This window comes from Chlorocebus sabaeus, chromosome 22, assembly GCF_047675955.1.
Source record: "Chlorocebus sabaeus isolate Y175 chromosome 22, mChlSab1.0.hap1, whole genome shotgun sequence".
NCBI classification, from domain to species: Eukaryota; Metazoa; Chordata; class Mammalia; order Primates; family Cercopithecidae; genus Chlorocebus; species Chlorocebus sabaeus.
Genome location: NC_132925.1, coordinates 18,415,065 through 18,442,176, shown reverse-complemented (window position 1 = coordinate 18,442,176; position 27,112 = coordinate 18,415,065). Strand labels below are relative to the sequence as shown.

Below are 27,112 nucleotides of genomic sequence, written 5' to 3'. Positions count from 1 at the left end.
GGGGATGGCATTGAATCTATAAATTACTTTGGGCAGTATGGCCATTTTCACGATATTGATTCTTCCTATCCATGAGCATGGTATGTTCTTCCATTTGTTTGTGTCTTCTTTTATTTCACTGAGCAGTGGTTTGTAGTTCTCTTTGAAGAGGTCCTTTACATCCTTTGTAAGTTGGATTCCTAGGTATTTTATTCTCTTTGAAGTTATTGTGAATGGGAGTTCATTCCTGATTTGGCTCTCTGTCTGTTACTGGTGTATAATAATGCTTGTGATTTTTGCACATTTATTTTGTATCCTGAGACTTTGCTGAAGTTGCTTATCAGCTTAAGGAGATTTTGGGCTGAGATGATGGGGTTTTCTAGATATACAATCATGTCATCTGCAAACAGGAACAATTTGACTTCTTCTTTTCCTAACTGAATATCCTTGATTTCTTTCTCTTGCCTGATTGCCCTAGCCAGAACTTCCAACACTATGTTGAATAAGAGTGGTGAGAGAGGGCATCCCTGTCTTGTGCCAGTTTTCAAAGGGAATGCTTCCAGTATTTGCCCATTCAGTATGATATTGGCTGTGGGTTTGTCATAAATAGCTCTTATTATTTTGAGATACATTCCATCAATACCAAATTTATTGAGAGTTTTTAGCATGAAGGGCTGCTGAATTTTGTCAAAGGCCTTTTCTACATCTATTGAGATAATCATGTGGTTTTTGTCTTTGGTTCTGTTTATATGCTGGATTATGTTTATTGATTTGCATATGTTGAACCAACCTTGCATCCCAGGGATGAAGCCCACTTGATCATGGTGGATAAGCTTTTTGATGTGCTGCTGGATTTGGTTTACCAGTATTTTATTGAGGATTTTTGCATCAATGCTCATCAGGGATATTGGTCTGAAATTCTCTTTCTTTGTTGTATCTCTGCCAGACTTTGGTAACAGGATGATGTTGGCCTCATAAAATGAGTTAGGGGAAGATTCCCTCTTTTTCTATTGATTGGAATAGTTTCAGAAGGAATGGTACCAGCTCCTCCTTGTACCTCTGGTAGAATTCAGCTGTGAATCCATCTGGTCCTGGACATTTTTTGGTTGGTAGGCTATTAATTATTGCCTCAACTTCAGAGCCTGCTATTGGTCTATTCAGGGAATCAACTTCTTCCTGGTTTAGTCTTGGGAGAGTGTAAGTGTCCAGGAAATTATCCATTTCTTCTAGGTTTTCTAGTTTATTTGCATAGAGGCGTTTATAGTATTCTCTGATGGTAGTTTGTATTTCTGTGGGGTCAGTGGTGATATCCCCTTTATCATTTTTTGTTGCATCTGTTTGATTCTTCTCTCTTTTTTTCTTTATTAGTCCTGCTAGTGGTCTATCAATTTTGTTGATCTTTTCAAAAAACCAGCTCCTGGATTCACTGATTTTTTGAAGGGTTTTTTTGTGTCTCTATCTCCATCAGTTCTGCTGTGATCTTAGTTATTTCTTGCCTTCTGCTAGCTTTTGAATGTGTTAGCTCTTGCTTCTCTAGTTCTTTTAACTGTGATGTTAGGGTGTCAATTTTACATCTTTCCTGCTTTCTCTTGTGGGCATTTAGTGCTATAAATTTCCCTCTACACACTACTTTAAATGTGTCCCAGAGATTCTGGTATGTTGTATCTTTGTTCTCAATGGTTTCAAAGAACATCTTTATTTCTGCCTTCATTTCATTATGTACCTGGTAGTCATTCGGGAGCAGGTTGTTCAGTTTCCATGTAGTTGAGCGGTTTTGATTGAGTTTCTTAGTCCTGAGTTCTAGTTTGATTGCACTGTGGTCTGAGAGACAGTTTGTTATAATTTCTGTTCTTTTTCATTTGCTGAGGAGTGCTTTACTTCGAACTATGTGGTCAATTTTGGAATAAGTGTGATGTGGTGCTGAGAAGAATGTATATTCTGTTGATTTGGGGTGGAGAGTTCTGTAGGTGTCTATTAGGTCCGCTTGGTGCAGAGTTGAGTTCAATTCCTGGATATCCTTGTTAACTTTCTGTCTCATTGATCTGTCTAATGTTGACAGTAGGGTGTTAACGTCTCCCATTATTATTGTATGGGAGTCTAAGTCTTTTTTTAAGTCTCTAAGGACTTGCTTTATGAATCTGAGTGCTCCTGTATTGGGTGCATATATATTTAGGATAGTTAGCTCTTCCTGTTGAATTGATCCCTTTACCATTATGTAATGGCCTTCTTTGTCTCTTTTGATCTTTGATGGTTTAAAATCTGTTTTATCAGAGACTAGGATTGCAAACCTTGCTTTTTTTTGTTTTCCATTTGCTTGGTAGATCTTCCTCCATCCCTTTATTTTGAGCCTATGTGTGTCTCTGCATGTGAGATGGGTCTCCTGAATACAGCAGAGTGATGGGTCTTGACTCTTTATCCAATTTGCCAGTCTGTGTCTTTTATTTGGACCATTTAGTCCATTTACATTTAAGGTTAATATTGTTATGTGTGAACTTGATCCTGTCATTGTGATATTAGCTGGTTATTTTGCTCATTAGTTGATGCAGTTTCTTCCTAGCATCAATGGTCTTTACATTTTGGCATGTTTTTGCAATGGCTGGTACTGGTTGTTCCTTTCCATGTTTAGTGCTTCCTTCAGGGTCTCTTGTAGGGCAGGCCTGGTGGTGACAAAATCTGGAAGCTTTGCTTGTCTGTAAAGGATTTTATTTCTCCTTCACTTATGAAACTTAGTCTGGCTGGATATGAAATTCTGGGTTGAAAATTCTTTTCTTTAACAATGTTGAATATGGGCCCCCACTCTCTTCTGGCTTGTAGAGTTTCTGCCAAGAGATCTGCTGTTAGTCTGATGGGCTTCCCTTTGTGGGTAACCCAACCTTTCTCTCTGGCTGCCCTTAACATTTTTTCCTTCATTTCAACTTTGGTGAATCTGACAGTTATGTGTCTTGGAGTTGCTCTTCTCGAGGAGGATCTTTGTGGCGTTCTCTGCATTTCCTGAATTGGAATGTTGCCTGCCTTACTAGGTTGGGGAAGTTCTCCTGGATGATATCCTGAAGAGTGTTTTCCAACTTGGTTCCATTTTCCCCCTCACTTTCAGGCACCCCGATCAGACGTAGATTTGGTCTTTTCACATAATTCCATACTTCTTGAAGGCTTTGTTCATTTCTTTTTCCTCTTTTTTCTTTAGACTTCTCTTCTCACTTCATTTCATTCATTTGATCCTCAATCGCTGATACTCTTTCTTCCAGTTGATCAAGTCGGTTACTGAAGCTTGTGCATTTGTCACGTACTTCTCGTGTCATGGTTTTCATCTCTGTCAGTTCGTTTATGGCCTTCTCTGCATTGATTATTCTAGTTATCCATTCTTCCATTCTTTTTTCAAGATTTTTAGTTTCTTTGCGCTGGGTACGTAATTCCTCCTTTAGCTCTGTGAAGTTGGATGGACTGAAGCCTTCTTCTCTCAACTCGTCAAAGTCATTCTCCTTCCACCTTTGATCCGTTGCTGGCAATGAGCTGCATTCCTTTGGAGGGGGAGATGCACTCTTATTTTTTGAATTTCCAGCTTTTCTGCCCTGCTTTTTCCCCATCTTTGTGGTTTTATCTGCCTTTGGTCTTTGATGATGGTGATGTACTGATGGGGTTTTGGTGTGGGTGTCCTTTCTGTTTGATAGTTTTCCTTCTAACAGTCAGGACCCTCAGCTGTAGGTCTGTTGGAGATTGCTTGAGGTCCACTCCAGACCCTGTTTGCCTGGATATCAGCAGTGGAGGCTGCAGAGGATAGAATATTGCTGAACAGCAAGTGTTCCTGTCTGATTCTTGCTCTGGAAGCTTCCTCTCAGGGGTGTACCCCACCATGTGAGGTGTGGGGTGTCGATCTGCACCTAGTGGGGGATGTCTCCCAGTTAGGCTACTCAGGGGTCAGGGACCCACTTGAGTAGGCAGTCTGTCCATTCTCCGATCTCAACCTCCATGTTGGGAGATCCACTGCTCTCTTCAAAGCTGTCAGACAGGGTCATTTGCATCTGCAGAGGTTTCTGCTGCTTTTGTTTAGCTGTGCCCTCTCCCCAGAGGTGGAGTCTACAGAGACAGGCAGGCCTCCTTGAGCTGCTGTGGGCTCCACCCAGTTCGAGCTTCCTGGGGCTTTGTTTACCTACTTAAGCCTCAGCAATGGGAGGTGCCCCTCCCCCAGGCTCGCTGGTGCCTTGCAGTTAGATCTCAGACTGCTGTGCTAGCAATGAGGGAGGCTCAGTGGGTGTGGGACCCTCCCGGCCAGGTGTGGGATACAATCTCCTGGTGTGCCGTTTGCTAAGACCCTTGGTAAAGTGCAGTATTAAGGTGGGAGTTACCCTATTTTCCAGGTGTTGTGTGTCTCAGTTCCCCTGGCTAGGAAAAGGGATTCCCTTCCCCCTTGTGCTTCCCAGGTGAGGCGATGCCTGGCCCTGCTTCAGCTCTTGCTGGTCGGGCTGCACCAGCTGACAAGCACCAATTGTCCAGCACTCCCCAGTGAGATGAACCCGGTACCTCAGTTGAAAATGCAGAAATCACCCGTCTTCTGTGTCTCTCATGCTGGGAGCTGGAGACTGGAACTGTTCCTATTTGGCCATCTTGCTCCAGGTCCCGTCTTTCATGCTTCTTACCTGCTTGCCTTTCTTTCTTAATATAGTGTTTGAACGCTTCAGCTGGTGTCATGCATTTAATAGATCCTGAGACACAGACTGCACCCCTCCCCTCACAAATAACATGGAATATGTGCCACCACATTTGTTTTAAAAGTAAATAATTTTTTAAAAATATGGAAGCATAACATATTTCTGAGTCCAATCAATCGTCCTCTTACTCATTTGGCAGGAAAGATAAAATCTATCCATCATGTTTGCCTCAATTTAGTATTCTAATAGTGGAATATGCACTTGCTATAGAGTTGGAGAAGTATTTTGACTAGAATAGTTTAGGTGCCCCTCATATTACATTACTTGACCTACACATTGGGTTAGTCTATACATATTTGCCTTCCAGGCATGAGTAAATAAATTTTCCCTGCCCTCTTATCCCCGCTTGTGGTATCCTAGAATAACTCATTTAGTCTATATTCAGATTGACTGCAAACATTCAAAACATGTCTCCTCCCAACCCCTGACTACCCATCTTAAATGGTATACCAGTAAGCTCCAACACCTGCATTCAGGTTAGAATGTCCTAACATGCCCATCAGGGCATCGTAGCCAAAATGCTGTTGTTTACTTTTCTCATGTTAATTCTCTGGTTTTATGAAGAACTAGTTCCACATAGATACATATCTCTGCATAAAGTCATGTTTAAAACAATCTCCAGTAAGTTATTCTCCCAGTATAAATTTTGTGACTTTTATCTCAGTCAGTTTTCCTTCATTTCGTAAGTATTATTGTATCTGGTCTTCTAAAGGGAGCGTCAAACAAAATAGACCTATAAGTCATATCGGTATATGACTCATTTCTCCAAAGTTATCACACTGATTTGATAATACATGCTGTCCCACATGAGTATTTGGCTTTCTTTCCTTTATGAAAATGGAGCTACCTTTATTGTTAACACCTTAAACAGGACTAACTGGTATCTGTTCTCTCTGTTCCCTGGGATTGATGTTGATTCATCACCATAAACAAAACATAAAATTATAACGCAGAGATGAAGCTAATTCAAACCAAATAAAATAGCAAGTTTATAGTTAATAAAAGGGTTGGTCAATAACCATATTTAGTAAAATGTATTTACTGAAAATGAATTATATTGATTATTGTTCTACCATATTTCTATCAAGTTCAGACCTATATCTCCTGCTCAGTAAAACTGAATAATTTTTTTATAAAGAATGTACAGCTCAACAGTTAACTGTTTACTGTATAAGATTTTCTTTTTTAAAATAATGCATTTGGCTTATTTTTTTCTTTTAAAGTTTTCTTAAAGTTTAAAGGAACAATTAATATTTTATCTCTTTTTTTGTTAACCTCAGTACAAAAATGCAGTTGATGACTTGACAAAAGGGCTGCATCTATGGCTTGAAGGTGCAGCGCTTTCATCAAGTCATCAACTGTATTTTTGTACTGTTGAATTTCTCCAACAGTAACAAAGGAGAGCATGCTTCCAACTGGAGCTGAGTCCAAGCACACAGCCATTCCTGCACACGCATGCGTGCAAACAAGGAAGCCCAAGTAGGAGAAGAGGAAAGAGGTTGTAGGGATTTGGGAAGAAATCTGATTATTCCCCGGAGGAAAAGACAAATCTACTTCCCTGAAATCACCCTGAAATCTACTTCTACCCTCAGAACTTAAAATGAACTGCATCCTTCTTTTCATCTTCATTTCTTCCCCAGTGAATATGATCTTCAAACCATTACTTTTTCTTTGAACTGTAAAGTTTCCACTCATGGATGATGTAACCAACAGATGCAATCTCTGAGAAGATGGAAGTCGGGGCCTCTTACTATAAAATTGACCTAGCTGGACTCAGGAAACCAGGGAAGAAGTCAATGCAGGCATTTAAAATGTAAAGTTTTTTCTGGTTAAATCTATTTATAGTTCTTGTAGGTTGAGTATTTCTTCCCAATTTTTCTCCTCTGGTGTATAACAAACAGGTCAAAATTTCCCATCTTTCCTCCTGGTACTAGTTGAATCCTACATTGCATACTTAATGCATAGTGAAAAGGCATCTAGCAGAAATACACACCCCAAAAACACACCACCGTTTTATTAGGTGCCCGATAAATTCTGTATTTAGTTTATTTATTTATTGTTATTTTTGCTTTTTCTTAACCCACTACATGTGACTGCAAACGAATTAATAAATTATCCCTTCTGGAACTTTTTGGTCATTTCTTTTTTTAAATGTTTTCATTATAAAAGGTAAGCTGAAACATTGAGAAATTGTTCAAATCAGCATATTTTATAATTCACAACTACAACTTGGTAAATATTTCTACTGTAAGTAAGCACTGAAATAATGAAGTATGATGAGAGGCAGTAGTTTTTAATGCAAAGTTATACATTTAAATGTTCAGAGGGGCCAGGGAGGTGACATAAGAATTGTTGCCAGTTTTTCAAGAAAAGTCAAATTTTGCTTTTATAAAAAATTTTAATAAATATTCTCCTTATTTTTAAATCTCTTAAAATTAATTTTCCAAAGAACACTATGCTGTTCTGCATTGCGTGGGATACATAATTCTGTGCAACATCTGGGTGACCTTTTGTGATTTCTTATGTAATAATCGAGAATATAGTTTTTGTAGTTAGGCAGCCTGGGGTTCAGGTCATGCAGACTCCTGTGGGTCATTGAACAAGCGACTCAATCATACTGCCCTTCATATTCTCACCTGTCACATGGGATAATAATTGTAGTTCTCTCACAGGATTTATGAGGGTTAAATGAGGTAATAATGTGTATATACAGCTTAGCACAGGATAGACACATAGTAAGTATTCAAATCCATTTGGTGGTGCTGATGGAAGTGAATTAAGCAAAAACTCAATTGATGGGGTTTAAATGTGAAACAGGCAAGGAAATACTGAAATGTCTGAGTATAACTGGAATGAACTAGGATAGGTTTTCTTGGAGGTTACAAATATACACTATATTTTTATAGTTTTGCATTCATGGTTTAGGGAATTATATCTAGAAAATATATCTGTTGTCTGCTCCTTTTTCTATATAGACTCAGCATGCTGATTTTCCATGTGATGCAGTGATGAGACCCACTGCAACCTGACAATTGCCTTCTGAAAACTTAGATGTGACCACAGAGCATCAAGAGAGGACGTGGAAGGGAGAATTTTTCTGTTACCTGTTATGGGTCCTCCTTGTTCCAGAAGTTAGTAATTAAAATAATGGCAATGTTCCATTATTTAAGACGACGAAAAGAGTGGTGTCTTGGTCATTAATATGTCTTAGCATCTAGAACAGTTCTCATACATAGCAGAATCTCAATAAACATATGTAGAGTGAATAATTGGAAACTATTTCTTTATGATGTCACATAAGATTATTAGGTTCTATCCGTATTAAACAACTTTAAATTTTGCAGTGGTGAAGGAATAAAAGAAAGTATTTGAGATAAGCCCTGCCCACAGTTCAACAATCATACGTTTTGACATGTCTATATATAATATACCAAAAGATTGTGTCTCCATTGTTTAACCCCTTCCTCACCTCTCAGGAAGGGGCACAGAGAAGTTTTAGCCTAACTCACTGGCAATGAAGGCTCTTCAGATCTACATGAAGCTTGAACTGTTTGTCTAGAACTTTATGATATGGTATCTTCATGCATGCAGATTTTGGAGTAAATAAAACTTAATGTAACCTATCTTGAAATTTGACATTCTGATTTTAATTATTTAAATGTTTAAATCATTTAACAACAACTTCAATTTGGAAATACAATATTCACTTTTATTGGGCACAATCATTTCCTGACTACCCCATTCTAACTACAATAATGTCCCCCACACACGATTACATTTTCTTCCTCAAAATCCACTTGCCATTTTTGTTGCTCATGGATGTAAGTAATTTCATTGGTTGACTGTTCACATGATCTTAAACACATAACTGTAATGCTCATGTTGTAAGCTATTAGAATGGGCTGGTTATCAAAGCCCACTTTGTAAGTGGAATAGCCTTTTATATTTGTAACTTGTAGTTTTGCTGTTGTTTTGGGTGTTAATCATAATTGTTACTAACACAGCCTATAGGCATGGTGGCATTCTACATTGCTGCTTGAATGAATTCAATGTTTGGATGTGCTTTTAAATTCTGAGTAAAGATTTAGCACAACTCACTCCTTTCCATGAATTTTCCCTGTCACATATTTCCGCTTAATTTGATTGCATTTTGACATGTTTTAATATTTTGTATACGATTAGTACACTTCCTCTGTGTAATTTTATTTAGAAGGTTTTTGAGCGTTAAACCATTAAGCTAGGATAGATGTCATTTGTTCACACTTTCTTGAGATTTTATTTTCAGCAGAGTTTTTCTTAAGACACTTATTACTTCCTTGTTTCTCAGACTATAAATGAAAGGATTTAGTAAGGGAACTACTATTGTAAATAAAATTGCAGCTGGCATATCATTACCTCCTTCTTCAACCAAATTCGGTCTAATGTATGTGAAAAAAATAGATCCATAGAATAATGAAACTGATGAAAAGTGGGATGCACAGGTAGAAAAGGCTTTGGCCCTTCCCTCTCTGGATTTCATTCTGAAAATAGTAAGAAGAATATGGAGATAAGATATTAAGACACTACCTATGGTAAAGACTTGAATTGAACCTGAGAAGATGAATAGAACCAGTTCATTGATGAAAGGGTCAACACAGGAGAGTCTATACAAGGGAAGAATATCACAGTAAAAGTGGTTGATGTGATTCGATCCACAGAAAACTAACCTAAATACAAGCCCCACATGAATCATGGAATGTAGGTTTCCAGCTATGAAGGCCCCTGTGGTCATCTGAATGCAGAGTTTCTTGGACATCATGATGTGGTACTGCAGTGGGCTGCATATAGCCACATAGCGGTCATAGGCCATTGCTGCCAGAAGAAAGCAGTCTGCAGTTTCCACAGTGCAGAGAAAATAAAACTGTACTATACATTCATAGAGGGAAATCCTTTTGTCCTCAGAAAAGAAGTTCTCTAACATTTTGGGGGTAATGGCACAGGCACAGCAAGAATCCACAAGAGCCAGGTTTCCCAGAAAGATGTACATTGGTGTGTGAAGTCGGCGGTGTGTAAATATCAGTGCCACCATACCAATATTCCCCACCATGGTGATCAGATAGATGGCAAAGAACACCACAAACAACAGAGTCTTCAGCTCTGGGTGATCTGTAAATCCTGTGAGGATAAACTCATTTTTCATGGTATGATTTTCTTCAGCCATTCCTGACCTCTCTGAAAAAAAATGGTGGAGAAATAAGGCACTAATTTATAATATGCCACAATTATTGAGGTCTCTTTGGCTTAAAAGAAGGAGAGCATCTTCCACAAGATGATAATAAGATTTTTAAAAAACTGACAATATTGAGTGTTATCTGGGAAACAGTAAAATGGCAACTTAATTGCATTCCTGATAAATGTATAAATTGGTGTAATCATTAGAAAATAATTTGGTAATAGATTAAAAAACTTTTAAGGTTCATACCTTTTAACCAGTAAAAATAAATCTGTCAAAAAGAAATAACTAAAACTTCAGAAAATATGTACATATAATGATGTTCATTGTAATCTCATTCATAATAGTGAAAAATTTAAACACCTAAATGGTAACCATTTAGTTAACCAGTATGATTAAATAAATGTGAATCATCTGTATAAATGTATACTGTCAAATATTTTAAATGGTGTTTAGCTAGAATATTTATTATAATAAAACAGACACAAAATATTGAATAAAAGCAAAATAAAAGGTTTTACATGCAGTATAACCTGAATTACCAAATAAATATTTACATGTAAATGTAACAGAAGGTAGTACAGAAGCACATCAAAATGTTTTCACTAGTTTTTGCTATGTATAAAAATTATTGGTCATTTTTTCCTCTTCATATTTTTCTCTATTTTAAGTTTTCTATAATAACTATTCCTCATATTCAGAAAACAATCTTTATTAAGTACATAAAATTAAATACCCTTAGAACTGCTATGTTTCATACTTCGATAAATCCATAAAAATCATTGGGGATTCAACAAATGTTTTCTGCACTTTAGAAATCTACAGTGGAGAACATCACAATGCACTTACTGAACAAGTGCCTGCTTCATTCTCATGACGATGACATTGGTAGTTACAATAATTATTTGCCGACAGTCTCGCATGTGTTTCAAAACATTCAGGGATATGTTCATATCTTGTGGTAATGCATTCTTATGATCCTTTATGTATAAAAGCAATATCACCTTAGTGTCAACTTTTGCTCTTTTGAACATTATGATTTTATGGTATTCCTAGATTCTATTTGGAATAGATTCTAGATCACATTTGTTAAAATTTGAGGATATTTTTAAAACTTCCGTTACTAACCCCTTAGGTAGGTCCTTAAACATGGAGTTCTAATCTGTTGGGGCATGTTTTATTTCAATCTACCTTCATTTATTATAGTTACTTTTGGAAACATGTATGCATGCACTGATATTGAATGCCTGTTTTATGTTACTTTCTTTAAAAGGTAGTTGAGACTGGTCTAGACATTTACAGATTGATAATTTTCTGGATAGTAAGTGACCACAAGTACACCCCAAATTTCAGGAACAGAGAAAATGTTTTGGAGAGACATAGAAAGACCTCTTCTATTTTAGTTTCCTGAAAATATTGCTGACTTTTAAATATCAGATTATTTGGGGGATGATATCTTTAGAAACAATACTTTAAAATGAACTTTGAAATGTATATAAATATAATTTGAATACTTTTCCTTAACTAGTTACCCTTGCCAGTTTAAAGTCACATAACATAAGATTTCCTTCAGTTTTCTTGGTTGATTATAGTAAATTAAACAGATATAAGGTTTATATTGGTATTTGATTTCTCTAAGAATCAAAAGAGAAACAAGAACACTCCCTAAAATTATATCAGGGGTTTAAAAGATTGGTTTGAAATTATAGTCCTTGTTCATATGATTTTTTAATACATAGGGAATGCACAATACATTTTCAACACTATTTCATTGTAGAGGTTACCTCATTATTTAAAGAAGTTTAAACATCTTCCCTAACGTATTCTGTTATTACTACAAAAGTGTGTGCTCTTATTTAGTTTTGGATCAATGTAGGCTCATCTTGAATTCATAAGTGATACAAATGAATTATAGTAAATTGTCTAGAGTTTACACAATAGACTTTAGATTTAGAAAAAGAATATAAGAATCTTAAAAAATTGAAAAATTAGAAATGTAAGGAAAAAGAAAACCATAAGTAACTCAAAGAAAAAATGTTTCGGGATATCAATTTTTTTAGTAATAATAAGTGTTAAATTCTCACCTCGATTTTCCTGATAAGAGTTTTATCGAGACCATCTGGTTGCCTGGTATTAGTTTTTAAATTAGATGCAGCAATTAAACTATCTTTTTGATCATTTGGGAGAATATATGTACAATGAGATCAATGTTAATATTTATGTCCTTGTACAGAATGACCCAGCTATTCAAAATAATTCTAAGAGGATTTATTTGGCATTGACATCAAAGTATAGCCTAAGAGACTTAATCTCCTGAACATTACACACATACTAAATTGGATTAATTAGGCATATCCTTTGAGACCTGGAGAGTAAGCCAAAAATTGATTAATAAACAAACTTTAAGGGCCATATTTTGATTTTCGTTCATTTGAGTTTATACCACTTATCCTTATCATCAATCTGAATATAAAATCCTTAGTGGGAAGAAAATATTCATACTGGAGCAGTCAGCAAAGGCTTCATGGAGGAATTGTCAATTGGGCTAGGATTAGTTGCCTTGGAGGGGAGATTGCTTGTTGTGAGCAGAGTTTGGAAGTTAACACATTCTCCATATTTTTTTTCTTTGGTTAGTGATAGTATTTTATTTCAGGAGCTCTGGCCTTATTGTATTTTTTAAAATTTATTTTTAATTGGCTCATAAAAATTGCATATGTTTATGGCGTACAACGTGATGGGTTAATATATGTATATATTGTGGAATGGCTAAATCAGGCTCATTAACATGTATTGTCTATACACTTATTATTTTTGTATGGGTGATAACTTTTAAAATTTATACTCAAATATTTTCAAGAAATCAATACATTGTTTTAACAAAATCACCATATTGTACAACAAATCTCCTGAACTAATTCCTTCAGTCTAACTAAAAGTTTGAATAATTTGATCAATATCTACCCACTTTACTATCCAACCATTCGTAACCCCTCTGCTGTACTCTGCTCTATGACTGTTTTAGAATCCACATATAATCAGATCATATGGTACTGGTCTTTCTGTGTCTGAATTTTTTCCTTAACCTAATATCCTCCAGGTTGGTCCATGTTGTTGCAAATGACAGAATTTTCTTCTGTTTTAAGCACAATAATATTCCACTGGGTATATTTATGATGTTTTCCTTAATAATTAATTTGTTGATGAACACAGGTTGATTCCATATCTTGGCTATTATAGATAATGCTACATGGTCATAGGAGTGTAGATTTTTTTGACATCTTGATTTCATTTCCTTTCAATATATACCCAGTAATGAGATTGCTGGTTAATATGGAAGTTCTATTTTTAACTGTTTAGATTTGCCTCTATGTTTTTCACAATGGCTGTATTAATTTTAATTGCCATTAACAGTGTGCAAGGATTCCATTTTCTCCATATCCTCACCAACACTTGCTATCTTCTGTCTTTTTGAGGATAGTCATTCTGATAGATAGAAGGTCCTGTCTTTTGGTTTTAATTTGCGTGTATCTGATGACAGTGATGTTGAGCAATTTTTTATATATCCATTATTCATTCCTTCGAGAAATGTCTATTCAGGTCCTTTGTTCACTTGTAAAATCACGCTGTTTTCTTACTATTGAGTTATTTAGGTTCCTTTTGTAGTTTGGATATTAATCCCTTATCAGATGTGTGGTTTGCTAATATTTTCTCCCATTTTGTGGGTTGTCTCTTAATTGTATGAATGCTTCCTTTGCTGTGCAGCAGCATTTTAGTTTAATGTAGTCCCATCTGTCTATTTTTGCTTTTGTTGTCTGTGAGTTAAAGGTTATATCCAAAAAATTATAATCTAGACCAATGTCAAGAACCTTTTTCCTATATTTTCTCCTAATAACTTTATGGTTTCACGTTCTACGTTTAAGTAATAACATTTTGAGTTGTTTTTTGAATAAAGTGTGAAATAATGGTTTAACTTTATTTTTCTTCATGTGAATATTTACGTTTCCCAACACATTTAATAGAGAAGACTGTCCTTTCCCCATTGTATGTTCTTTGCAGTTTCATTAAAAAGCAATTGACCTTAAATGCAGGGATTTATTTCTGGGCTTTCTATGCTATTCTACTGGTTTATGTATGGAACGTCAGTACTATGCCGTTTTGATTTGTAGTAAGTTTTGAAATGGGGCCAGTTTTGATTTTTTTTGCTTTAGACTGCTTTTGTCATTTGAAATTTTTTATGGTTCCATTGTAATTTAACAATGTTTTCTATTTCTGTGAAAAATGTTATTAAAATTTTAATATTTCATTGAATCTGCAGATAGCTTTGACTTGTATAGGCATTTTCACAATATTAATTCTTCCAGTACATAAACATGGGATGCCTTTTGTTTTATTTGTGTCTTCAATTTCTTTTATCAGTGTTTAATAGCTTTCAGTTACAGATTTTTTGCCTCATTGGTTAAAGTTATTCTTAAGTATTCTATTTTTGTTTAATGTTATTTTAAATGAGATTATTTTCTTGGTTTCTGTTTCAGATACTTTGTTGTCATTATTATATAGAAATAGTAATTTTTGTATGTTGATTTTGTATCCTGTAAACTTATGGAATGAATTATTAGTTCTAACAGCTTTTTGGTGGAGTCATTAAGGTTTTCAATACTTAAGACTATGTCACCTTCAAATACAGAAAAGTTTACTTCTTCCTTTCCAATATAAATACATTTTATTGATTTTCTTGCCTGATGTCTCTGGCTAGGACTTCCAGTTCTATTTTGCATACAGATAGTGAGGGTGGACATTCCTGTCTTGTTTTTTATCGTTCAGAAAAAGCTTTTAGTTTTTCATGCTGAGTATGATGTTACCTCTGGGTTTGTACCTATTTTTAGGTACATTTCATCTATACTTAATCTGTTGAGAGTTTTTATCATGTGAAAGTATGTTGAATTTTGTCAAATGCTTTTCTGCGTATATTGAGATGATTTTTTTTAACTCTGTCATTCTGTTAATGTGGTATATCATATTTGTTGATTAGTATGTCAGTCTTCCTCGCCTCCCAGGGGAAAATCACACTTAATCATGATGTGTGACCCTTTCAATGTGCTGTGGTGTTCAGTTTGCTAGTATTTTGTGGAGGACTTTTGTGTCTGTGTTCATCTGGGAGAGTAGCCTTGTAATTTTCTCTCCCTGTAATGTCTCAATCTTGCTTTTACCAGTATAATGCTGGGCTCATAAACTGTGTTTGGAATATTTCTCTCTTTTTAATTGTTTTGAAGAGTCTGAAAAAAATTAGCATTAATCATTCTTTAAATTTTTTCCTAGAACTCACCAATGAAGCTATCAATTTGTGGACTTCTTTTCTTTGTAAGTTTTTTGATTACTGATTCAATCTCTTTACTCATTATTTATCTGTTGAGATTATTTCTTTATGATTTAGGCTGAGTAAGTGGTATCCTCCTAAGAATTATATATCCATTTCTTCTAGGTTAACCAATTTGTTTACATATGTATAATCATTCATAATAGTCTTTTTTGATGCTTTGCATTTTCATGATACCAGTTGTAATGTCTCCTCTTTTGTTTATAATTTTATTTTTGTGAGTCTTCTTTTTATTTTTCTTAGTCTAGCTAAAGGTTTCTTGATTTATCTTTTCAAAAACAATTCAGTTTCATTAATACTTAATATTATTTTTCTAGTTTTTGTTTTATTTATTGATGATCTGGTATCTGTTATTTTGTTCTAGTTCCTTGAGATGTAAACTTATGATTTTTATTTGAGATCTTTCTTCTTTGTTAATATTGGCATTTATTGCTATAAACTTCTCTTAGAACTGCTTTTGCTGCATCCAATATGTTTAGGTATGTAGTTTCCATTTTCACTTGTCTCCAGATATGTTTTTATTTCTCTTTTGATTTTCTCTTTGTCCTATTAGATGCTTAGGAGTGTGTAATTTAATTTCTACGTGTTTGTGTGGATTTTCCAATTTTCTTCCTGTTGCTGTTTTCTGGATGCATACCATTGTTGTTAGAAAGGACACTTGATATTGTTTCAATCTTCTTGAATTTTTAAAGACTTGTTTGATGGCCTAACATATAATCTATCTTGGAAAATGTTTCAGGTGCACTTGAAGAAAAATAATACTGCTCAAGTATATTGCTGCTGTTGGTTGAAACATTCTGTATATGTCTGTTAGATTCCTGTGGTCTATAGTGTTGTTAATGTCTACTGTTTCTTTATTGATTTTTTGTGTTAATTATCTGTCCATTGTTGAAAGTGGGGTATTGAAGTCCCTCGCTATTATTATATTGCTATCTATTTCTTCATTCAGTTCTGTTAGATTTGCATTATGTATATTTAAGTGTGTCAAGATTTGTGTATACATATTTATAATTGTTACATCGTTTTGTTGAAGTGATTTCTTTATCATTATATAATGACCTTCTTTGTGTTTTATATCAGTTCTTGACTTAAAGTCTAATTTGTCTGATAAAAGTATAGCCACTCTTGCTCTCTTTAAGGTCAATAGTTAAGTAATTATTGTTAGGTAAGGACTACTACCACAATTTTTTAGTTGTCTTCTAATTATATTATAGTTCCTTTATTTCATTCCTCTTCTTTTGTCATCTTCCTTTGTAATTTAATGATTTTTTTGTAGTGGTATGCTTTAATTTCTTCTTTTTATCTTTTGTGTATCTGCTGCAGGGCTGCAGTTGTTGTTGTTGTTGTGGGTGTATGTGTCTGTACTTACCATGAGGTGTACATAAAATATCTTATATCTGATGAGTTTAAGCTGATCACAACTTAGCTTTGACTGCATACAAAAACTATACATTGTATTTACTACTCCCCTCACATTTTATGTTGTCAATGTTACAATTTGCTTACTTTATATTTTATGTATCCAAACCTAAATTATAGTAGCTATGGTTATATTTATCCTTTTATCTTTTAACTTCATACTAGAGTTAAATGTGATTTGTGTATCACCTTTACAGAATGAGAGTATTCCGGATTTGATTATATTCTTACCTTCACAGTGAGCTTTACACGTTCATATATTTTTATGTTGTTAGTTAGCATTTATTTGTTTCAACTTGAAAAACTCCCTTTAGCACTTAGGCTTTTTTTTTCTTGTCTGAAAAAGTTATTTTCTCCTCTTTATTTCTGAAGGACATCTTGCTGAGTATAGTATTCTTTGTTGGTGGTTTTATCCTTCCAGCACTTTCGATGTATCACTCACTCTCTTCTGGCCTGAAATAATAGCGCTGATAAATCTACCGTTAGTCTAACTGGGCTTCTTTTGCATATAACAAATTGCTTTTCGCTTGCTGTCATCAAAATTTTAGGTTTGTCTTTGACTTTTTGAACATTTTGATATAATGTGTCTTAGAGCAGATTTCCATATACTTAATGTATTTAGGGTTCTTTGGGATTCATGGATTTGGATGTTTATTCCCTTCTTCATTTTTGAGAATTTTTTCATCATTATTTTTCTGTATAAGCTTTCTGTCTCATTCTATTTTGTTGACACTTCTGGATCTCCCATAATGTATGTATTTGTTCACTTAATGATGTCCCATAATTTTCATAGACTTTATTCCCTCTTTTTCATTTTTTTTGCCCTCTGTTTCTCTGATTGGCTGATCTCCAACGAGTTTTCTTCAAGCTCACTAATTCATGTTTTACTTTATTGAGTCTGCTGTTGAACTCTTTATGGAATTTTTCATGAAGTCATCTAAAGCTCCAGAATTCCTGTTTAGTTCTTTTTAATGGTTTCTATTTCTTTAAGTTTCTAATTTTATTTATTGATTTCATTATTACATTTATTTGTTTATCTGTGTTCTCTTGCATCTTACTAAGCTTCTTTGAGATTATTATTTTCATTCTTTTTAGGCAGTTCATAAGTATCCATTTCTTTAGGGTCCAGTTATTGATGCTTTATTTTGTTCCTTGGTTGGTGTCTCATTTCCCTGATTGTTCATGTTCCTTGTGGCTATGTATTAGTGTCTGTACATTTGAAGAAGCTGGCACCTATTTCAGTATTCACAGACTGGCTTTAGCAGGAGATGCCCTTCAGGAGTCAACCAGTCTAGAGATTCTTGTTAGGCCATTTGGTGGAGTTCATGGGTGGGTGGACTTACTGGTGGAGTTCTTGGCAGGTTGGCCTGGAGCTAGTGTTCACTGGGATTGGTCAGGATCTTGGATCCATGGGGGAATTGCCTACATAGTTGGGCTACAGGGTTTTGCCCAGATGTTGCGTTATTCTGTGTCCTAGGGCTCTGGATGCCAACTTGGTCCATGGAGCTGCAGGTGTTATCCTGGAACTGGGTTGGGCATGGAACCTGGGTTTGTAGGAGGCTGGGCTGGAGTCATGAGTTTTGCAAACAGGTCTGTCACAGGGGTCTGCTTGAAGCCTGGGGCTGCAGGAGCTGGCCTTTTGATGTGGTGGGACTGAGTCTAGGGCTGCAGGGTTGGCCCGATACCTGGGTCCCTGCATACTTACTTGGAGCTTGAGGTTGCAAGGTCCAGCCTGACATGGATGTCAGCTTGAAGTGTGGGACTACAAATGGGGGCATGTCACAGGGATGAGCCTGAATTCATTGACTGTGGGTGCTTGTCTCATCTGGGTCTGCAAGGGCTGGCCTGGTTCTGGGGTAGGTCTGAGGCCTTGGAATGAGAGGCAATAAGTAAATGAGGCCAGCCTGGAGGCTAAGTTCCTTTGTGCTGTGTAGGAGTCTCAGGTCATAGGGGATGGCCAGGCACTTGGGTCCATGATAAATTTGGGTGATTATTTCAGTCTCCTTTCCCCAAACAGAGTCTACCTCTCTCACAGCTGTGCTATGCAGGCATACGTATGTGTTGGGAGGGCGTGACATGAGTCATATGAAATTGTCCTTTTTATCCTCTTTAGTCTGTCTTATTTCTGTTTTATGCCCATGTTCTGTAACTTTCAATCTAGTTTCCTTAGTTCTTGTGAAGGTATTTTCATGCATGGATAGTTGTTCTAATAGATGTTTTTGCTAGGAGACAAACAATGGAAAGTCTTATTTCACCATTTTGGTCTATCTCCAAGCTTTGTCTTCTAATTCTTAATTGTTAAAAAAAATTTGCCTTTATAATTTAAAATTTCAAAATTTTTAATATTAAGTTTCACTTTTATATAGCTTCTATTCTTGTATTTTGAATGCTATAAATTTTAATTTGTTTGTGATGTGATTACTTTTGGAAATTTTATTTTGTTGTCTGATTTGTCTCTTTTCCTCAAAGTATTTTTCTTTCCTTCCTTTTTTTAAAAAAAAGTTTGCTTGTTTTCCCATGAGATCTATGAAGCCCTTCTATGTCCAGGACTCCTGTGGGATTGATTCAGGCTGTCAAGTGTCTATTGTATTGAATTTCGCTTGCTACCAAATCCCTTTTTTTCATCCTTTCTATAAGAATTGACTCCAAGGGCATTCCCCATTAAACATCTACACACTAAACTCTATCTAACATCTTATTGCTCTTGAAATCCAATCACTGACAATTAGTTTTGAGAGAGATGGATTTGGCATGAGAAGGAGAATATATTTTTCATTTCTGGTATGGCCCCTACTTGATTGAGGCCCCTCTAGAGAGAGATGTGAGGCAGAACTCAAAGTCTGCATGAAGGATCTGCTGAATCTGTCAGCAAGGGCTGAGGGCCAATCTGCTTATGGAATATCTCAAAGATATTTTAATGAGATTCTAGGTTTAAGAAAAGTTTGATGATCATGCCTCATATTGGAATTATTTGTGAAAAAATATATTTTGACGTGCCATTAAGGTGCCAGTATTATACCATTTTTTTATTTTTGGTTAACAAAATGGTTTCATATGGGTTAGTCTAAAACATTTTAGCTTCTTGAATACAAGTTTTACTCTTTCAAGTTGACACTAGGTCTTATTTAATTTTTGTTTTAACTCAGCACCACTACCTTAATGCTTCACATGTTGCAAACCTCAGAAGTGGGTTGGCTGAATAAAGGGATAGATCTTGCACATATGGAAAAAATAAAAATGAAAGACAAAGTCTTCTGAATTGATTAATGGAAAAACTGTAAACAGGGAAATAGATGGATAGCATAATAAGAAATGGGTGATGCTTTACATCAGTCTTAGGTGAAAACTGGAGTTGCCATTTATATGTTATCTCCAGGGAAGGTGAGAAGACACCATGTGGAAAAATATTTGTACCATATAATACTCTGAACTTATCCAACTTAGCACTGTAAGAAGTATAGACAGCAAAAGAGCAGCAGAAACCAGAAGCTTAGCCTAAGATAAATTTTGAAGAAATAAAAATGACTGATCTTTGCTACTGCCTAGGAAACTACAAAGTCCTTGATTAGGCAGAGCCAACATGGAAAGACTCAGGTATAAGTTGCAGACTGTATGTTTAATGTTTAATAGAATGAATCATTAGTAAATGTTTCTTTAAGAAAAATTAAAAAACAAATTGTCATTATAGACTCTTAAAGTTTTTACAATTATTTTAAAAATTATCTTTAAAATTCAGTTTTCTGAAGTTTTGAAAGTGGGTTATTCATTAACTACCAAGGCCCAAGGAGGATGAATACATTTTGATAGTATCAGGACAATATAAATGTTTGTAGGAAAATATAACCTTTTCTACTTGTGACTCAAGAGCTACAGAAAATGGAACAAAGTTATGAATACATGCATTATGTATATGCATGTGAGATATCTTTTGAATACAGGTAGTTAATTTATTGTATATTTTTGTTGTTTTTGTATCACTGCATACATTTTTTCTTGCTATAATTTAATGCGTATCTTTTGAAGAAAGGAATAAGTCCAGCCCACCAGCAAGGCTATCCCCTTTGAAAAAGAAGTAGAAAATTATATTTTCAAATAGTTAAAATTTTATTATTTTTAATTTTATTTAAATAACACATTTATGAGATTTCAAATTGATAGAAATAATTCATCATAATATCAGTTTTAAATCTTTGAAAGACATACAAGACTGACACATCAGAAGGTAAAATAAGGTCTTTTATTTGCTCTGATATAAAAATAATTTCCTAGTATTGCATATAACTTTTTTCTTCTCCTGTACATAATCTTAATAGAGTCCCATCTTAATATATTATAATTATAATCAGAGAGTTACATTAAACAAAAATTTAATATTTCAACAGTTAGTATGACTCTAGAGTTGAATGGGCTATAGCTATTACATTCTACTTCTCAAATGTTTAATCAGCATCACTTATGACCCAACATTTAAAATTAGCTGGGCACAGTGGCTCACGCCTGTAATGCCAACACTTTGAGAGGCCAAGGCAGGCAGATCACTTGAAGTCAGGAGTTTGAGAACGGCTTGACCAAAATGGTGAAACCCTGTCTCTCCTAAAAATACAAAAACTAGTTTGGTGTGGTGGCAGGCACCTATAATCCCAGCTACTTGGGAGGCTGAGGCAGGATAATTTGAACCCAGGAGGCAGAGGTTGCAGTGAGCCAAGATCACACCATTGCACTCCAGCCTGGGCAACAGAGCAAGACTCTGTCTCAAAATAAATAAATAATAAATAAAATAAAATTATGTGTTGAAATAGACTTGCTGATAAAGCAGACTTGTGCAAATAAGCAGTGCCAACTTTAGAGCACTTTTCCTGAGCTGGAAATGTGTAGGAATATGATCTGAAGGGGCATGATCTGTAGAAGGCAGATAAATGGTGTCCCCAGAGATGAATGTATAAAATAAATACTCTCTAGTCCACCAAACTTTGGATAATCAGACAGTTGACAATTAATCCTGGATGACAGGAAATGGCATATTAGGACTTAGGTAATATGTCAATAATTAAAATAATTAAAATGTAAAAAGGAAGTGTTAGCAACATTAACAAGTTCTACAAATTAGTTTTTGTGTTTTGAAAAAATGGCAGACAGGAAGCGGGACTAACTTGCAGCTCCCTCTCGGATGAACAGAACAGCATGTGGAGACTCACATAGTGAGTCCAAGAACGCCAAGAACTAGCACAGGCATACGAGGAAAACTGAAAGAGCCCACAGACCTTTTGAAAGAAGTGGCTTGCTGATGCACGCTTTGTGAAACAGCTGAGAAACTGTGAGTGCCCAAAGTGTGAGTGGGGAAAGTTCACCTCCTAACACACATCCTCACATCCTCACTGGGGCACCTGAAAACCCAGATCATGGAAGAAGGATTTAACCTTACCTAGAGCTGAAAAGAATTTAGAGAGCTGAGCAAAATATAAAGTAGAAGTAGTACACAAAAAGCCCTGTAGGTATTCCTGGTTCCCAGGGAAGCCATTTCTGACGTTTTCTCACAGAAGTCAATGGGTATGGCTGCCAGTGGAATTGGGGAAGGACCACAGGTAGAAGAAAGCTTTCAGCTGAACTTTGTAATAATTTTGACCAAGTGCAAATTTTCCTGGGCAGAATCCGGGGTGGAGGGAATGGGAAGTGCAGACAGCAGCACAGAAGCTGTGATAGGCAAGGAGGGGTGGGGCCTGAAAGCCCTGTTTGCTTTCTCAGCTAGAAAGCTTGTAGCCTGGGGCAAGATCGCAGCACTGCTCATTGGCTGCCTGGATATAAACTAGGTGCTATTGGTGGGGCATGGTGGGATTGAGACTGGCCTTGCTGGCTGCATAGGAGACCAGCAAGGCTTGTCATTGCCAGCTTTCCCCGACTTTGCAGGGAACCCATATGATGCAACAGAGGCAGCCATTATGCCCCTGGGAACATAGCTCCATTGGCCTGAGAACCACACCTCCATCACCCACAGCAGCTGCAGCAAGCCCCACCCAGGGAGAGTCTGAGCTCAGACTCCCCTAATCCTGCCCCGACCTGATGGTCTTTCTCTACCCACTCTGATAGCCAAAGAAAAAAGATACAATCATTCAAGAGCTCTATGGCCCCGCCCATCGCTTGAGAAATCCAAATACTTTTCCAAGTGACATCACAGCAAGCTTGTATCTCCCCTATACTACTGTAGCTGATGCTGTCTTGAAAGTCTCCTGGCTGGAGGCCAAAAACTCAAGCCATTATAGCAACTCATAAAAGAAAAACCCTGCTCCAAGAAAGGAGAAAACAACAGCTAATTCCACCACTGAAACATCCTGGCTAACCATAGGTGCTGTGTCTGTCCAGATGACAACTTCACTGCTAGCACAACCAACATTCAAGAAAATCGGCACACTAAAAACTACAACCATGAACCCTCAAAGAGTCTACTTCAGTCCCCTGCTACCACCACGGAAGCAGGTGCTGGCATCCACAGCTGAGAGACTTAAAGATGGATCGCATGACAGGACTCCTTGCAGACTCTCTTCAGTACTGGCCCAAAGCTCAGTAGCGCTGCTGGGTAGCTAGACCCAGAAGAACAATGACATCCACTGCAGTCTGAATCTCAGGAAGCCCCATCCGTAAGGGAAGGGGGAGAGCACCACATCAAGGGATCAACCTGTGGGACAAAATAATCTGAATAGCAGCTCTTGAACCCCATATCTTTTATTTGATAGATATAGTCTACTCAAATGAGAAGAAACCAGAAAAAATAATTCTGGTAATATGACAAAGCAAGATTCTTTAACACCCCCGGAAGATCACACTAGCTCACGAGAAATGGATCCAAACCCAGAAAAAATCTCTGAATTGCCAGAAAAAGAATTCAGAAGGTCAATTATTAAGCTATTTAAGGAGGTGCCAGAATAAGGTGAAAACCAACTTAAAGAAATTAAAAAATAATACAGAATATGGATGAAAAATCTCCAGAGATATAGGTAACATAAATAAAAAACAATCACAACTTATAGAAATGAAAGACACACTTAGAGAAATGCAAAATACACTGGAAACTTTCAAAAATAGAATTAAACAAGTCAAAGAGAGAACTTCAGAACTTGAAGACAAGGCTTTTGAATTGTCTTTGAACAAGGCTTTGAATCTTAAAAAAGAAAAAAATAATAAATGAAAAATGACCAAAGCCCCCAAGAAGTTTGTGATTATGTTAAGCGATGGAGCCTAAGAATAATTGCTGTTCCTGAGGAAGAAGAGAAATACAGAAGTTTGGAAAACTTATTTGAGGGAAAAATCAAGAAAAGTTTCCCTGACCTTGCTAGAGATCTAGACATTCAAATACAAGAAGCTAAAATAACACCCTGGAAGTTCATCACAAAAACATTTCATCACCTAGGTACTTAAGAGAGCTATGAGGCAAAAGCATCAGGTAACCTATACAGGAAAACCTATCAGATAAACAGCAGATTTGTCAGCAGAAATCTTACATGCTAGAAGGGATGGAAGTCCTATCTTTAGCCTCCTTAAACAAAACAATTATCAGCCAAGAATTTTATATCCAGCAAAACTAATCTTCATAAGTGAAGGAAAGATACTGTCTTGAAAATTGACAAGGATATTCAAGACTTGAACTCGGCTCTGGACCAAGCAGACCTAATAGACAGCTATAGAATTCTCCACCCCAAATCAAGAGAATATACATTCTTCTCAGCACCACATAGCACTTATTCTAAAATTGACCACATAATTGGAAGTAAAACACTCCTTAGCAAATGCAAAAGAATGGAAATCACTCACTCAAAACCACACAACTAAATGGAAACTGAACAACCTGCCCCTGAATGACTACTGGGTCAATAACGAAATTAAGGCAGAAATAAATAGTTCTTTGAAACCAATGAGAACAAAGACACAACATACCAGAATCTCTGAGACACAGCTAAAGCAGTGTTTAGAGGTGTTTAGAGGGAAATTTATAGCACTAAATGCCCACAGGAGAAAACATAAAAGATCTAAAATTGATACCCTAACATTACAATTAAAATAGCTAGAGAAGCAAGAGCAAACAAATTCAAAAGCTAGCAGTAGACAAGCAATAACTAAGATCAGAGGAGAACTGAAGGAGATAGAGACACGAAAAACTGTTAAAAAAATGAATGAATCCAAGAGCTGGATTTTTGAAAAGATCCAGCCAGACTAATAAAGAAGAAATAGAGAACAATCAAACAGACACAATAAAAAAATGATAAAGGGGAATATCACTATTGATCCCACAGAAATAAAAACTACTATCAGAGGATACTAAAAACACCTCTATGCAAATAAACTAGAAAATCTAGAAGAAATGGATAAATTCCTAGACACATACGCCCTCCCAAGACTAAACCAGCAAGAAGTTGTATCCCTGAATAGACCAATAACAAGTTCTGAAGTTGAGGCAGTAATTAATAGCCTACCCATCAAAAGAAGCCCAGGATTCACAGCCTAATTCTACCAGAGGTACAAAGAGGACCTAGTACTATTCCTTCTGAAACTATTCCAAACAATAGAAAAAGAGGAACTCCTCCCTAATTCATTTTATGAGGCCAGCATCCTCCTGATACCAAAACCTGGCAGAGACACAACAGAAAAAATAAAATAAAATTTCAGGCCAATATCCCTAATGAACATCGATGCAAAAATCCTCAATAAAATACTGCCAAACCAAATCCAGCAGCACATCAAAAAGCTTATCCACCACGATCAAGTTGGCTTCATCCCTGGGATGCAAGACAGGTTCAACATATGCATATCAATAAACGTAATCCATCACATAAACAGAACCAATGATAAAAACCACATGATTATCTCAATAGATGTAAAAAAGGCCTTTGATCAAATTCAACACCTATTCATGCTAAAAGCTCTCAATAAATTAGGTATTAATGGAACGTATCTCAAAATAATAAGAGCTATTTATGACAAACCTGCAGCCAATATCATACTGAATGGGCAAAAGCTGGAAGCATTCCCTTTGAAAACCAGCACAAGACAAGGATGCCCTCTCTCATCACTCCTTTTCAACACAGCATTGGAAGTTCTGGCCAGGGCAATCAGGCAAGAGAAAGAAATAAAGAGTATTTGAATAGGAAGAGAGGAAGTCAAATTGTCTCTGTTTTCAGATGACATGACTGTATATTTAGAAAACCCCATCATCTCAACCCAAAATCTCCTTAAGCTGATATGCAACTTCAGCAAAGTCTCAAGATACAAAATCAATGTGCAAAAATCACGAGCATTTCTATACACCAATAATAGACAAAAAGAGAGCCAAATCATGAGTGAACTCTCATTCACAATGGCTACAAAAAGAATAAAATACCTAGAAGTACAACTTAGAAGGGATGTAAAGGACCTCTTCAAGGAGAACTACAAACCACCGCTCAAGGAAGTAAGAGAGGTCACAAACAAATGGAAAAACATGCCATGCTCATGCATAGGAAGAATCAATGTCGTGAAAATGGCTATACTGCCCAAAGTAATTTCTAGATTTAGTGCTATCCACATCGAGCTACCAATGACTGTTCACAGAATTAGAAAAAAGCTAATTTAAATTTCATATGGAACCAAAAAGGAGCCCATATAGCCAAGACAATCCTAAGCAAAAAGAACAAAGCTGGAGGCATCACACTACCTGACTTCAAACTATACTATAAGGCTACAGTAACCAAAACAGCATGATACTGGTACCAAAACAGTTATATAGACCAATGGAAAAGAATAGAGGCATCAGAAATAACGCCACACATCTACAACCATCTCATCTTTGACAAACTTGACAAAAATAAGCAAGGAGGAAAGGATTCCCCATTTAATAGATGGTGTTGGGAAAACTGGCTAGCCATATGCAGAAAACTGAAACTGGACCCCTTCCTTACACCTTATACAAAAATTAACTCAAGATGGATTAAAGTCATAAACATTAGACCTAAAACCATGAAAACCCTAGAAGAAAACCTAGGCAATACCTTTCAGGACACAGGCATGGGCAAAGACTTCATGACTAAAACACCAAAAGCAATGGCAACAAACACCAAATTGACAAGTGAGATCTAATTAAACTAAAGAGCTTCTGCACAGCAAAAGAAACTATCATCAGAACGAACAGACAACCTACAGAATGGGAGAACATTTTTGCAATTTATCTATCTGACAAAGGGCTAATATCCAGAACCTACAAGGAACTTAAACAAATTTACAAGAAGAAAACAAACAACCCCATCAAAAAGTGGGCAAAGGATATGAACAGACACTTCTCAAAAGAAGACATTTATGTGGCCAACAAACATGAAAAAAAGTTCACCAACACTGGTCATTAGAGACATCCAAATCAAAACCACAATGAGATACCATCTCATGCCAGTTAGAATGGTGGTC

General features: G+C 36.1%; 1 protein-coding gene across 1 annotated transcript; it reads right to left on the bottom strand.

The window, feature by feature from the left end:
- Positions 1-8,934: 8,934 nt before the first annotated feature.
- On the bottom strand, positions 8,935-10,005 carry OR5K2 (olfactory receptor family 5 subfamily K member 2). The gene has a single exon (XM_007986100.3). It carries the CDS (start codon positions 9,883-9,885, stop codon positions 8,935-8,937), a length of 951 nt encoding a protein of 316 aa, XP_007984291.3. The 5' UTR covers positions 9,886-10,005.
- Between the last annotated feature and the right edge of the window lie 17,107 nt (positions 10,006-27,112).